The sequence below is a fragment of the Podarcis muralis genome, chromosome 10 (genome assembly GCF_964188315.1).
Source record: "Podarcis muralis chromosome 10, rPodMur119.hap1.1, whole genome shotgun sequence".
Lineage (NCBI taxonomy): Eukaryota > Metazoa > Chordata > Lepidosauria > Squamata > Lacertidae > Podarcis > Podarcis muralis.
In genome coordinates, this window is record NC_135664.1 from 56881228 (window position 1) to 56897301 (window position 16074).

General features: G+C 40.4%; 1 protein-coding gene across 5 annotated transcripts in view; it reads right to left on the reverse strand.

Annotated features, from left to right (window-relative positions):
* Positions 1–794: 794 nt before the first annotated feature.
* FGD4 (FYVE, RhoGEF and PH domain containing 4) overlaps positions 795–16074 on the reverse strand; it is a 100777-nt gene continuing 85497 nt past the window's right edge. For 4 of the 5 annotated variants that reach the window (XM_028746201.2, XM_028746202.2, XM_077935083.1 and 1 more), the window contains 6 exons: positions 13372–13402; positions 12999–13094; positions 12103–12228; positions 10339–10479; positions 9087–9227; positions 7669–8514 (listed from right to left, as the gene is read on the reverse strand). In XM_028746201.2, the coding sequence (XP_028602034.2) occupies positions 8251–8514; positions 9087–9227; positions 10339–10479; positions 12103–12228; positions 12999–13094; positions 13372–13402 (799 nt within the window). In that variant the 3' untranslated portion in view covers positions 7669–8250. Of the gene's footprint in view, positions 2796–7668; positions 8515–9086; positions 9228–10338; positions 10480–12102; positions 12229–12998; positions 13095–13371; positions 13403–16074 lie in introns of those variants that run through there. The other variant, XM_028746199.2, reaches the window with a different exon arrangement.

Sequence of the window (16074 nt, forward strand, 5' to 3'; positions counted from 1 at the left end):
GATACAAATTTTTAAAGTTTTCAACAAGAATTAAAGTGCGCAATTTTACAGTATTCCAGCTCCGACCATTATGGACCAAATATACATATGTTACAGAAATATATACACATATCTGCAAGTATTTTACATTCATGTACATTTTAACGATAACCACTCTCACAATCTTAAATGTTGCTTTTTCTTTTTGCATTTTATTTATGGTAGAGCAAAAAAACAAAGACGTATACCCTTTGAGATTTTACAATTTTTACAGCTTGTTCATCTGATACTATCAGCTAAGACTTACCCCTGCTTCCACACAAGAATCATTTGTAACATATTCCATATATTTCAGCTGCGTGACACTCTGAAGACTGTTGCGCACTTGGTTGTTTTGTTTTGTTTTTTGCCGATTTCCCCCCATGCCCTGCCTGCTTGTAACATTTTCCACCTTCTAAACTTCTTGAGACCAAGAGCAGGTGAGCTTCTATGCATTTTTATGTGGAACACTGGCTGGTATGTTGCATTTGTCGCAGAAAGGGAAATAGTTTCCCCTTCTTCCTAGAAAAAGGATTTAGATCTCTCATGAGATCTATTCCTTTTCTTTAATTTTTAAATTTAAAATATATTTATGCATTTGCAAGGAGTAACTCCAGACTGAGTAATACTAGAATTACATGTCCGGGGGGGCGGGGGGGGAATGTTTTTTATATATAAAACAGAACTCTTCTACTTCAGTAGAAAAATCTTGGGGGAAATCAAATCTACATTCACTTTGAGAAAACGGGAAATAAAGTAGCCCCCAAACTGGAACATTATTTAATTTTTTCTCTTTAATGCATTTACACAATTAGTACCTCCCAATTAGATTTTAAATTGTTTACAGTGTACTTTGAGTGTAAAATATTGTGGAAACCAAGCCATCCCATAAATAAGATGTGCAAATTATAAAATTGGTTACCTTTTGTTAAACTGGATGAAGAAAGCTTTGAGTAGGGACTGAACTGTCATCAAGAGTTATTTTGCATGGATGAGAACATTCTAGTTTGCCCAGCAATATTCTATCAAGAAATAAACACATTTCTTCTTAAAAGATGGTGCTTAAATCCAGGGAAGAGGAGATAACTAACCTATTGAGGGGGGGACATAATTTACATGACTTGTGCTTAAACTGATCATCTCCTTTCCCATTTAATTTTGCTATGGTTGCTTACATCAGTGCTTCTCAAACTCTCTCATGGGGTGGACTGGCAAATCCCACCCCACCTGATGTGCCAGGAGTTGGTACCATATTGGGTACCTGAAACATCCCACCCATCCTGGGCTGTGGCAGAGTCACCACAGACCAGCAGCCAATGGCTCATGAACTGGACTGTCACTGAGTAGCACTGGCTTACATGAATGAAAGCAAGACAATCGTCACCATGGATTTTGTTTGTGCTCCTCAGTGACTGTAGACACCATCTAGAACCTTAATCCTATTATCCATCACATTAGCATTGTGGCAGAGGATGGTTACATCATTTTTCCGCAATGCAAAGATTACACCAATAAGGGACTTTTCATTTCAGGTGTGAAAGAATATGTGAAGTGCTAAAGCATGAACTCTTGAGGATGTTTGCTCCAAGGAGCTCTGATTGATCCTGGCTCACTGACCTTCTTTTGCACACTGTACAAACAAGTGGCAAAAATGCACGCTGCTGCTTTTCATGTACAGAAGCGAGTGCATGCTAAATATTTGTACAAACTTATACTGCCCACAGCATGCCCTAAAATTAATGCAAGTCTCTCTAAATGACAGGATCCACTGTCCTGCAGGTACATGCGGTTCCTACTGTAAACCCTGGCTGAGGCAATGATTTATTTGACAATCATAACAGCCCCACTTATGCAAAGAGAGCTGCTTTCTACCTTATGTTTGCATTGCGGCAAGAAAGCTCATGTGTGTGCAAGCTTCCCCTCTCAGTTTAACCAACAGGGCAGCTCCATGTACACACCCCTTTGCACATGTTTTTCTTCTTCTCTTAATGACATTTTTTAATGCAACAAAATATTTTTGGGAAGAGGATGGCCTCATAGGCACCAGCCAGTCAGCACTTTGCACATCTGGCATTTGCTGAAACCAGCAGAACATTTCCCCTCAGCTCAACATGCTCTGAGAAGGAAGCAACGATTGTGCTTCCACACTGCTAACTCCTCTTTTCATGAACGTTTATACATAGCCCTAGATTTACGAGTGCACTAATCTATAATCATTTGGAAAATACAGTGGAGAAAAGTGTTCCTTTTTTATGCCTTCAGGAAAAAAGCAGTTCACGGTTGTGAACCAGTACACCAGTTAATTGCCCTGGGACACTGTTAGCACGATGAGCCTTGAGTTAGTCGAGAAAAATGAAGGACTGCAAGAAAAGGGGAAAAGCCACTCCACAACAATTGATTTGCACCTGCACATACAAAATGCCACTGAAGATGGATAAATGCTTTAGAGTTAACGACTAAGAAGTCAATAGAGCTAAAGGTATCAAGATGGCACAGCGCTACAGACTTCTTTCATTATTCAAGTATATTTACATCCAGCAACAATAAAAACAATAGTACACTTAGTCAAAGTACAACTGATAATTACATTTGGTATACCCACGCTTTATCAAACTACTTTAGTTTTTCCTATCACTGAAGCTATTTCCAGTGACCCAACCAAATTTCACTGTCCCACTGGAAGCAGAGAGACTTACGTTTACTAACTTTGGCAAGATTATGGCCAATATTCCACACACCCCAAATATGTCAAATCACAGCCAGCTGTAGATTCAAATCTAGCAAAGGAAAAAGAAAAGAGGGAGGGGGTTTAAACCAATAAATGCGCAAGTCCCAAATTCATTCTCAACTGAGCAATTACAAAATTACTGTATTTAAAAATCAACTTGTATCGGAATGCAAGAACGTTTAAATAAGGCAGCAAAGACACCAGCACATAGTGTTTCTACACTGTAAGTTTACCTTGATTATATTGGCAAAGTTGAAGGAGGGAAAATGCAGAAAATGTTCAGTTTTTTTAAAAAATTGACACACAAGCATTGTTTCGAGGTGGCTTAATGTCGGCAATGTGGATATTCCAAGTGGTCAGTCCTTTTGTGCACTACAGTTCATGAAATTTATTCTCTGACGCAGCAGTGGGTGGGTGGGTGGGTTTCTCGTCACTACCAACCCCATGAGGATCATCCACCAAACACCAGGGTAACATTATGGTTTGAACTGGCAGGCATTTTTAAGCTGAGTGATTTGCTGGCACCCTAAGTGCTGCTCAAGTGGTCAAGCAAGAGAATCATATGAAACACCATCAATGGATCGGTGCAGAAGGAGCACCAGGTCCTTGCTAAGCATACTTAGCAAACGGGGATCCAGCTTCAGCAATGCATGCTTGGTCTCTGTCACTTCTACCTGCAGCAAGTTTTCCTTCTTCGGCATAGTTGAGCAGCTCATTGTCATTAACCACAAACCGTTATGGTTTCCCTTCATCTAGCATCAGAAGTAATTGGTGAAAGCACAAGGACATGCAGATTGGGTTACAAAAGCTGTCCCTCTCTCTCTACTGAAGCAATTACCGTATTTTTCGCTCTATAAGACGCACCAGACCACAAGACGCACCTAGTTTTTGGAGGAGGAAAACAAGAAAAATATATATTCTGAATCTCAGAAGCCAGAACAGCATGAGGGATCACTGCGCAGTGAAAGCAGCAATCCCTCTTGATGTTCTGGCTTCTGGGATAGCTGCGCAGCCTGCATTCGCTCCATAAGGCGCACACACATTTCCCCTTACTTTTTAGGAGGGAAAAAGTGAGTCTTATAGAGCAAAAAATACGGTACTTAAATTGGGTTGCAAAGTGTGTACATAAACATAAACACAAAAACACACACTCCTTCGTTATTGCATCTTGCTGCATGCTAACTCCATACAGAACCAGTCAAACAGACAGTCAGTTGAATAAAAAAGGAAATGGGGTAACAGTTAAAAGGCCAATACAATATGAAAATTAAGACGACTGAAGACAAATTCCAGTATTTTCCAACGACACACAGAAGTTCTACTTAGAATGAGATACAGCTTGAAAATGTTAACCAAGAAGCCAGAACTTTTGTTACCCACATGTGGGATGGCCTCGGGAGAAAACAAATTAAAAGGGCCACTTCTTTGTCCTAGAAATCCTACAGAAATAAAAATGTATCTTAAAAGGTTTTGGAGCCAGAATAGGGTAAGGAAATCAGACTATATATCTTATTTACCTCATCTTTATTACAAAGTAGTCATTAGCTGTGCTTTACGCAGGAGTCTTAAGGACCCCAGCGCTTGAACATCGAAGTAAATCTCCTTTCTTTCCATGGAACTTTGCTTCTATGCAAGTGTGCTTAGAATATTTAATAGGAAGTGCTCTCTAAGTGCTAGATAGGGGCTATTATTATTATTATTATTATTATTATTATTATTATTGCTTTCCCTCCCCCCAAGGTTTGCACTACACACCTGCAAACTGGGAGGGGAAAGATGAAGGAAATCTGACATTACCTGTGTGCTTGTTTTCCATCCTCCAGCCCCCTCATCTCAAACATTATAGGGATAATTACAGCCCATTTTCATTCCTTTCCAACCCATATAGCATACCATGTGATCAACTATAAATGGTTACTAGCCCTGGTACAAAATGTGTGCTTTCAAACAAGGTTCCCAGAACCAAAACCACCATATTCCTATTCACCAGGGAAGGAACATAAGGCCTCTTTCTGAAAATCAACTGCCCATATTTTCATTGTAGTAGAAGTGTAATAGTTGGCTTTCCATTTTTTAAAAAAACCCCAACGTTTAGGATAACTGCATGTACACAAAAAGGTTCACAGTCAATGATTAACTCTGCGCTGAGAGCCACATCAGAAATATACAATGAGTTAGAAGATTTTGTACCCAACATGCTTATTTTAGGCCTGCTTTGCATATTACACCTTTCCTACCATTAAATATTTCAAATGGGTTTGGGGAATAAAGAGATACAGCCTGATTGTAGAGTGTCACACATGAAAAACAAAAAATGCACGTTTTGTTGTGCATGCACATGTGCAATTGCCACATAGGGCAACTTATGCCTTGATGCATTCTTTTTCCTTGTTGGCACAACGTGATTGTGAGTAATTAACACAATTTTATGGTAAGAAGCAATGGACATTCTGTATACCAGATGACATCTGGCAGCACTTACTATGTGGTAGTTACAACAACAACCCTGCCCTCAAGGATGAAAAGTAAATAGTCTGTTCAAAGTCTAAAATGAAGAGGAAAGATCTGAATTTATGAAAAGGGAAGAGTCCACTCAAAACTATCCCTGAAATTAAATCCAACCTAAACAAAGGTGGATGCTGCATTACTCAAGAGATTCTGCGTCAGGGTGAATGAATGGAGAGATCTCCCCAATCAGTTGGCAAAGGAATCTGGCACATCTCTGTGGATAGGAAGCATTTCCCAGCAGGAGCAATATGGAAAGTTCCAATGAAGACAAGGCAAAGTACTGGAAAATAATTCCTTTTCTTTCTTTTGCATTAAGCATTTTTTTTTTACTATTTTTAAAAGACACCTCAGCAGCAACATTAGCTAAAAAACCCCAGGAGTTGCAAAAGGAACCTCAGGCCTACGGTAGAGGAATAGGATTGAATCAAGGCTCATCCCTAATCTAGTAAATTTACTATTGCTCTAATAAAGAGCCCTGTGCTTCCTCTGGATTCCCAATTTTACTTTTCTCTCTAAAAACCACAAGGTTCTTTCCATCATAGGCATGTTGACTTTTGTACTACATGCAGAAATGCAGACAGAAATCGTCTGCATAGAAACATTAGGAAGAAGGCAGAATGCACAACCAGTGCAGTTCTATTCATTCACCAGAATACTACTGAATGAGTCTAGAATAGGATCTGGTTTGTTGGCTCAGATTGGCAGTACAGCAATCTGACTGTCACCTTGAGCATTCTGTTAGCTCCTTTATCTAGTTATTGGTGAAGCAAGCCTATCCGGAAGGTATTGGGTGGCCTCTAATATTTCAATTCCACTGGTATTTCGGAAAGAGTGCTTTGCATATTTAATACTTAGCAAAAGTGAGCAAAGCATGGAAGAAGTATTTAAAATGGGATATATAAAACATCTCTTCAGACCTTCGTATTTTTAACATGAAGGCTTGAAGACAGTTTCCCTGCAATCAGAAGCCTGTCTTGTTGGGGTCATCTATCATACAGAGATTTCAAAGCAGTTTCAACAGAATATACTTAGCATTCTCCTCAAACCTTCCTGCTAAATGCATGAATCCCTGAAGAGCCATCGCAGCCAAGGACAATTCTCCTGCCTCCTGCCCATGGTTAAGCCTTTGCGTTCAGGTAAATGCCTGACTATGCCTTTAGTCTCTTACAATTGTGGCTATTTAGCAGAGAAATATAAAAACTGGTGTCTTCCCCCTGGCCAGGTAGATTTGAACTTAAGTAACTGAACACAGACCAATCCGGAGGTGCAAGATAAAATTAGCAAGTTACAACAAAACTGTTACTGTCATTATTGGCTCAATACTGCAAAACGTAATGGAGATATAATTCCCTAAGAATCCTTTTATGCACTAAGTAAGGTCCAGGTATTCAGGTTTGTTTGTTTTTAAAAAAGCCATACCCCCTACAAAATCAGATTTCATGTCTATTATGTTATACAATACAGTGTGTAATATTCCATGCAAACAGTGGGTGCAATCACATATTGCAATGGCAGATCTGCCACCCACTCTATAAGTGGGTATGAGTAATATAATACAGTTAATACAGTAGTAATAACTGTTGCAACATGTGCATGGTTAGTGAGAGTTATAACAGCTAAATTCAAATGTGCCAAATCATAGTTTGTGTCAACCGTAATTTAGAATCCAAAGCACAATTTGAGTTTCCAAATCTACAGGAAACCATGGTTTAGGGAAACTTGCAGGCTTTCATATTGTCTGCTCAGCCCTACTGTCTCAATGCAGTTGCCTCTGACTTTTAAATATGATTTGTCAACTACAGTTTGCACAAGGCATGGCTTGATGGTGTTTTTTGCTGTCTCAAATCATGGCTTGTCAATTCAGACATCCTCCTAAGCTATGTATGTTTAATATTTCTTAATCACGATTTGATGTGATGTCTAGATTGATTGATGATAATATTAAGGTCCGGGTGTTAGTGACCAACTATAAAGGCATAATACATGATCACAAGTGATCATTTAAGACCAGGCTGTTATTTACTGAAGCACTTGCTGTAATTTTAAAAAGGTAGCACCACCTTCTAAAGGTTAACAGGCACAGGACTGAGTAGAGGAATTATTATGTTTTTCAAAACACAGCCAGGACTTGCACATCCATTACATGCCATTTGACTTACTACTGCTTTTTAAGCTCTACGTTTATGTATAAAAATATCAATGCCATCAGATATAAACAAGTAACTAGTTGTGTTTAATTTAGAATCCTCTGCTTAAATTTTCAGGAGGATGCATGCTTTATAAATCATAGGCAAACAGCATGAACCTAGTATCATGAGGTCAAATCAAAATTAAGTATATTACATTTTCCTCTCTAATAGCATACCCTGCAAATCTTATATATTGTACTTGTTTAATAATTTTTAAAATGGAAAAAAGAATGAGGGTTTTTTAATAGACAATTTAGAAATTTTAGATACTCTGGGTATTGTTCTTTTCTCAAACACAAATTGATAGAATATATGTACAAGTCAGTGTAAATAGTGCTAGAATTTAGATACAATAAACCAAACTGTCTTTACATTCCAATACACATCTAATTTGGCAAGAGTGGAGGTATATCTTAAGACACAGCTACGAGTCCTAGAATGCAGCCAAGATATACCAGTACTGACATCAATATGAAACAAGCCATTTCTTTCTCAATAGCATTCATTTCATATGATGCTGTTTTCTTGAGAAGAGTGGTATAGTTAATATTGGTCACTCTTTGATAGACATTCATTTAATAAAAAGGAAATGTGGAAGGGTACATTAATTTTATTGACACAACATAAATATAAGAAAAAGTTCCCTAAAAAAAAAGATGAACGTTGTTTTTCTTTTCCAACATAAAGTGCTAAGAAACGTGGTTGAGCCAGGAAGGCTGGCTTCTTTCTTGCTGATTTCAGAATTAGTGTCAACCAAAGTTTTGAGTGGAGAGAGAGAGAAAAATACATTACAGACCATCTGCTACGTCAAGTTTCAGCTTCCAGTTTTGCAGAGCTTTCATGCTGGTCCTCTAAACTCATCCGCAAATCATTGGGGCAGTCCGGTGTTTCGCCTTTGACGGCCAAATGGATGACCTTCAACCACTTCTGTTTTAGTTCCTCATTGTCCGCGGCAAAGCTGTGCACTGACTTGGACTGAGTCAATTTGAAACTGTGTGGAAGGTCAGCGCTTCTTGGAGTGTCATCTACTGTGTAGCCCAGCAAAGGGATGGTAGCTAGCGCTTTCACATCCTAAGCAAACAGAAATAATAACCTTTTAAAAAGCTCTGGGTTTGGTAAGGAGGAGAGGAGAGTAATCGACCAACCGATTACATAACATTTTTTCCCCAACTTAACCCAAGACGTTCTAAAGGAAATCAGAGTGCAAGACTTCAGCCCGGGTCACACAAACCTCTCACACCAGCAGGGGCAGACAGGTGTCGGGAGGAAAGGAAAAGCTCTATTGTGGTGGTCTTTAGCAAGATAGAAATATGGAGATGGCATATGCACCCGCAGGAGAAAGTGCAGAAGTGGAGAAATCCTAATCCTACGATGTGCCTCCTTATCCTCTTATTACCTACCCCTCCACCCCACAATTATTCACATGATGAGCACTGGGGAAGCAGAATGATGCCATGGTCTCCACACCTTATTATTTGAAAAACACCTTATTTGTCTGCTGAAGGGAACAGATTAAAAAAATCAGAGGAAGTAGGACAGAGTGCATAGTCGATAATTGCAAAGCTGTTACTGGGAGCAACTGTACCCCACTTTTCATGCACCCTATCAGAGGATTTTTTGTCCAACACATTCTCCCTACGTACCTGTGGAGCACCGTACATATATAATACAAGGGCTTCCTGCTTAGGAATCACACACCAAGCCTTCTGCCAAGTCTTAGATTTTTCCAAGTATTGGAGAAAACTACATATCACACTGTTCCCGGATACTTCTGCTGATTCAATCTGGAAGGGTGGAAGAGAAATATTTTCTTTCAGAGAATTCCAATAGCTTAGTCTAGCTACAGCACAGTTCCTCAGATTATTATAGTTAGAACATAAGATGTTATCCTTTTTCTGAGAGTTAAAGTACAGCAAATGTCAGTTGAGTCAAATAGTTAGAAGGAACCAGACAAGATAAATCTCAATCCCTGACACTGAATTCACTATTTTGCTCTTTGTCAAAATAATATGGCATGGAAGCAACGAAGTGTCAGGACACAGAACAGATGCTGGGAGAATGGAGTGCTCTTATGTTTCTATAAGTTCCTGATAAAGATGGGGATTAGCTATTCTGACACTGGGTGCCTCATAAAGAACAAAACGGTGAGTTTAAATAACAGTTGAATGGGGGGAAAGAATAGTACTGGAAGCTTCTGCTGAAACAGAAGTCTCAAGATCATCTGCCAACCTTGGTTGGTTTTTAGTCAATAGTCCCCCACTCTCTGCAAATCTCACTTGAGTACAGACACACTTTCCTCTTCACCCTCTGCCCAAACTTCACCAGCTGTAAATGTCTGTAAGAATCCAGTAACCCTATAAAATATGTCATATTCAAAAGGGTGGGGGAGTGTGGTCAAGGGATCATGACTTGAGCTAAATCCATCCACCTAAGTCTGTTGTCAAACAAAACGGTCTCCATATGCAGGCTATTTTTAAAATGTATGTATGGGTATACATATAGCGAGAGACAGATAGACAGACACAAAACTTGCTTGGTGGCTGATCCACACAGTTTTCCGAATGCCGCCATAAACTATTGACATAAAAGGCTTTGCAGAAGAAGCAAAGAGATCCACTACGTGACAGAAGCAAAAGCATGTGACTTGGCCTTTTTTTCATGAATGGCTTGCCACACACAGCAGTTGCCACATCAAGGTGGCTGTTCTGTGAAACGATGGCTTTTGACTTCATCTAAACAAACACAGGATATGAATCCTAGTCTCAGGTCCAATCCAAAAGCTCTGTATCTTAGTACCATGTAAACCATCCAAGAAAAACGCCTCATCTTCCAATGAAAGGTAAGCCAAAGAGCATATTACACACAACAAATTAAATAACTCTTTAAATATCATACCTCCAAGATTCCTTTCTTCTTCTTTTCTTCACTATCTGTGCATCCTGTTATAATGTGGTAGCAGTCCTTACAAACCTTGTTCAGCTTACCACCATCATACTCAAGATGAGCTTTGTAATCAGAACATTTCCAGCAAACCACCTTAAGAAGAGGAAGAGGAAGAGGGGAATGAATTATTCTGGAATATTATTTTCCCTCCTCCCCATTCATTCTATATGGTGAGATTTTGCCAAACACGTGCCTCCTGACAGTTCCAAAAATAAAAGTCATCCATACTTGTTCCAAGGAAGAAACCTCCCTGAATTAGCTCTGCCACCCAAATCAATGCAATCCATGACCCACAAACAATTAATTCAGTCTTAGGTTGTGAGATTACAATGCTATTTGTCTGATTTCTTCATAGGCATGTGATTCCCTCCTCTTCCCCATAGAATTAAACCTGAGATTCTCATGGGTTTTTTTTTTGTTACATTTATATACCGCCTTTTCCTTCTAAGGAATACATGGCCGTCGTCCCCCAATTTCATCCTCACAAGAACCCTATGAAGTAGGTGAGGCCAAGAGATGGTAGCTGGCCCAAATGACCCAACCTTGCTAAGGGCTCATTCAGACTTCTGCTTGTCCCACCACTTTCCCCCAGGGAAATCTGATATTTACTGCTGAATCGGAGCAAACATCCATCAGGTTTACTGTAGATTGACGTCTGCTCTGATTCAGCACTAAACAGAAAACAGGGGCAAGCAGGAAACCACACAGACCCAAGCTTCCTAGGCACAGGACGAGCGGAAGTGTGGCCAAGCCGGGTTGTACCCACTACAGACATCCCATTGACACAAGGGCTTCGGCTTGAGCAACAAAACTTCAATAAGCTCTCCTCCCCCAATGCCCAACCACCAAACCATAGGATTGAGGCAAAACCCATAACAAACTGAGGGAGCAAAGAGCAGTTCCACTGCACAAGTAATAATAAAATTATTATTATTATTATTATTATTATTATTATTATTATTATTATTAATACCCCGCCAGCCCCAGCCAAGGCCAGGCTCAGGGCGGCTAACAAGCAATAATAAAAACAAGTTGAAGGAATACAACTTAAAAACAAGATCAAAATACAACATTAAAATATTGAAACATTAAAATATTAAAATGCCGCCTCATCACAGGAGGAGAAAGGAAAAAGAAAGAGGGGGAGGGAATCAAATTGGCTCCAAGCCAAAGGCCAGGCAGAACAACTCTGTCTTACAGGCCCTGCGGAAAGAAATCAGATCCTGCAGGGCCCTGGTAGAAGTAGAAGCCCTTGCACAAATGGGACGACTTCGCTGGATACAGCTCAAAGGAAATAAAATCCTTTCAACTAGTAACAGAACCCCAGTAACCCTGACAAAGCTTCAAGGCAAATGCAAATTTAAGGTTAGTTGAATTATCAGTTGAAAAATCAGATATTAGTGACAGCTTAGAGAATAAAAGCAAGGCAAAAACTGTCTTCATCTTAGCTGCATCACCATCGAGGCAGGAAAACAAGACTTAAAAATCACCAACTGCTGAAAGAACAATTTAATGGGAAATTTCCTGAGCTGTCCGCAAAGGGAATCAGTTTGGCTCATACAGTGAAGCCGCCGCCCACATTTTGACCACTGCTCAATGGCTCGCTCAACGGCAACAAAGCAGCATTGAGAAGCCACCAGCAGATGGCGGATCTGAGCAAGTTTTGAGCTGATCCAGCATCTGTTAACCAACTAGTAGACATGGCTTTGTGCTTACATGCCCACATGCTCGGCAATGATGCCTCCTCCTCGTCAGCGCATTGAAGGATTCCTTGCATTTCATGCACATGGTCACTTCATTGTCCCGAATCCATCTTGGTGCTCTCTTCCCAAGCTCAGCAGTCTGAAGGGAGGTGTGGAGAAATTATGAAGTCATTCGCAGCAGCAAAGAAAACAAGTCACTTTCTTTCACTGGGAAAGTAGCAGCACAACACAGGCAGTTTGGGAATCCACATGTTTCAGGGACCTCGTTTTCTGTACTCCATAAAGTATTGACACTGTGTTTTTTCTGCTCTTTGATCTGGTTTTCATAAATGCATTTTATTGATTATACTAATGATGCAAATAACTTTGGTGATTTGTCATATAAGTGAAAAGCAGCATCTTCTGCATAAAACAAAGCACCGTGCATCTTGATAGCACAATAAATTATGGTAAGCAGCAGCAGCAACAACAACAACAACAACAGTAATAAACCATATTCTCACATGAGCATCTAACAAGGGTAAAGGACATGCTCATATGGATGCCAATGTGTCTTGTGAATTAATACTAAGAAACCAAGGCTGGGTACATATGGTGTGTTTATAGTGTATTTGAAGCACATTTTTACACTCAAACAATTCTGGGCACTGTAGTTTGTTAACGGTTGTTGGAAACTGCATCTCTGAAAGGAACAAACTACAATGTCCAGAATTCTTTGTGGGAAAGAAAGTTGCTTTGAATGTGCTTTAAAGGTACAGCGTGTACGCAGGCCTCAAAGTGGAAACCTAACTGGGTCAAGGCTAAGAATGAGGCCTCACTTTCAAAAGCCATTCCCAGCATTTTCAGGTGCAATTTTCACATCAGCAGTTTCAGACATACCCTATCAAAACGTTATGGGTGCCCACTTACAGAAACTTCAATAGGTGTGTCCTCATATTCTTTTGCAATAGCAGTTCTGAATGTTTCATTCCTTTGCTGAAAAGCATCTATCGTATTCTGGAGAGCCTGGAATGAATAGCATGGGTCAGAACTACTAAAACTTCAAATCTAATCAATTTAATGACAAAACAAAGGAGTTCACACAGCACACTTGATTTACAGCTAGCATATTCGTTAATTTTAAAAAGGAATAAGCATTAAAAGTTTTAGTTTAAAGGAAGAACAAAAATAAGGCAGATTCCAAAGCAGTAGCAGTTTTAGGTTGTTGCGGCAAATACAAAATCCTTTCTAACAACTAGCAAACTTATTGTATCATACGTTTTTTTAAAAAAATCACATTTACCTTTATCCATTCTTCTTTATCTTGTTCAGAACTACAGGAAACAGTTGGGACATAACAGTTAAAAGCAAGTTCAGGAAACATTAATTAGCTAGAGTCAAATCAATTTCTGTTTATTCAAAGCACCTATTACTTTGACTTGCCTACGATGTAAATCTGAACACAGATGGCTTAAGTGAGAATACTGTACTGAAAATGCCCCATTAATAGAAAAGCTTGGCATCCTGTACTCAAATGTTAATGCGCTTCAGTTGCGCAGGATTATTTCAAATGAAATTTTAATTATGAATCACGATGGCATTCTTAGCAGTAGCCTCCTGTCTCTCCCCCCACCCCCCAATACATAGTGGTAAGGGAATATCAAATGATTGCATCCAGAACACACAAACAGAAACTCTTTCCAACATTCACAAATCATTCAATTATAATTAGAGGTGGATTTCTCCCATCTTTCATAACTTCCTTCCCTCCACACTCCAAAAGGTAAAGATATTTAAAACTATAACCATCCATTGTTATAGCAAACCCTCCCAAAGAAGTCATATCTGTGACTCCACACAAATATTTTACTGCCCAATTTGAAGTCTATCTAAAAATAGTTTTGTAAGCCACCCAAAGAACTGATGTCATGGGGCAGCTACAGATGTCATGGGGCAGCTACATAAAATTACTTAATAAAATAATAATATCTAAACACAAAAGTGTGCACGCTAGGTGTAAAAGATGTATAGGAATAGAGAGTTCTAACAAGCAACGGAGGGTGGCTTCCCCCCCAATATTAAAATTGCCGTTAAAATCATCACCAGGGAAGAAGCTCAGAAGCTTATTTCCATACTCCTCTGTATCTTTGGGGAGACTGGAGTCATGCAATTCCTTCTACTTACTTAAATCTCTTGTGACGCACTAGTAGTTCTTTTGGGGCATTCTAATGCGCCCTTGCACAATTTGAAAATTATTGCTCCAGTGGTTTCAAATTCCAGCATTAGGAGAGATCTTGCACTCTTATAATCATGGGTATTTCATGTCTGATTTAAAGCAAAGTAAGATGGATAAGGGACGCGGGTGGCGCTGTGGGTTAAACCAGAGCCTAGGACTTGCCGATCAGAAGGTCGCCGGTTCAAATCCCCGTGATGGGGTGAGCTCCCGTTGCTCGGTCCCTGCTCCTGCCAACTTTGAAGTTCGAAAGCACGTCAAAGTGCAAGTAGATAAATAGGTACTGCTCTGGCAGGAAGGTAAAAGGCGTTTCCGTGTGCTGCTCTGGTTCACCAGAAGCGGCTTAGTCATGCTGGCCACATGACCCGGAAGCTGTACACCGGCTCCCTCGGCCAGTAAAGTGAGATGAGCGCCGCAACCCCAGAGTTGGTCACGACTGGACCTAATGGTCAGGGGTCCCTTTACCTTTACCTTAAGATGGAGAAAGGCAGGGGAGTGTGAAGCCTGCTTCCACTTTTTCTGTTCATATAGATAGGGTAATAGCAGAGCAGGTCAAAACACCTGTTTATGATGAACAGCCTCTAGTTATGAACTTAATTCATTCCGGAGGTCCGTTCTTAACTTGAAGCTGTTCTTAACTGGAGGCGTGCTTTCACTAATGGGGTCTCTTGCTGCTGCTGTGCCACTGGCACCCGATTTCCGTTCTCATCCTGAGGCAAAGTTCTCAACTCAAGGTAACTCTTCCATGGTTAGTGGAGTTTGTAACCTGAGGCGTTTGTAACTCAAGGTAAAAGGTAAAGGTACCCCTGCCCGTACGGGCCAGTCTTGCCAGACTCTAGGGTTGTGCGCTCATCTCACTCTATAGGCCGGGAGCCAGCGCTGTCCGCAGACACTTCCGGGTCACGTGGCCAGCGTGACAAGCTGCATCTGGCGAGCCAGCGCAGCACACGGAACGCCGTTTACCTTCCCGCTGGTAAGCGGTCCCTATTTATCTACTTGCACCCGGGGGTGCTTTTGAACTGCTAGGTTGGCAGGCGCTGGGACCGAACGACAGGAGCGCACCCCGCCGCGGGGATTCGAACCGCCGACCAAGCGATCAGCAAGTCCTAGGCGCTGAGGTTTTACCCACAGCGCCACCCACATCCCACTCAAGGTACCACTGTATTATATTGATTTAAGCCTTGTAAAATGCAAAAAGTTGGGAAAATCTAAGAGGTGGAGCTTTTACTGCTTCTTGTGAGACCCACAATACTGATTTACTGTTCACCTTCTCACATCTGCCTGAAAAAAACGAGGCTGATCTTACCAAACACTAAATGAACAATAAAGGAAGTATCTGCATCATGAGCGTAACAGGAAGCAGCGTTCTATAATGAAGTGAACCTTGCTGACCACCAACATAATTGTGCATTCTAGTGGCAATCAGAAAGCATGCCCACAGGCTTTTCTGGTAAAGAAAATCCTCTGGGCAAGCTAAGCTTTGCATCAGAGCTAATGCACATTTTATGGGATGGGGAAGATTAATATTATCACTTATTAATATACTGAATGTGGAGGGAGGGAAAGCTGGCTAGGCTAATGTGATGAACAGAATATCACATTTTCATTCAAGCACCTCTAAAAACTGGAAGAGATATGCAATGGGGTGGACCCTTAATGGGTCTACTCTGAGTATGGCTTGGTTCAATATTTCTGTTAGTCTACAAGGGAACATTTTCTCACAGCTGCTTTTCTATCTCCCAAAGTGAGAATATCCTAGAGGCCCTTTGATAT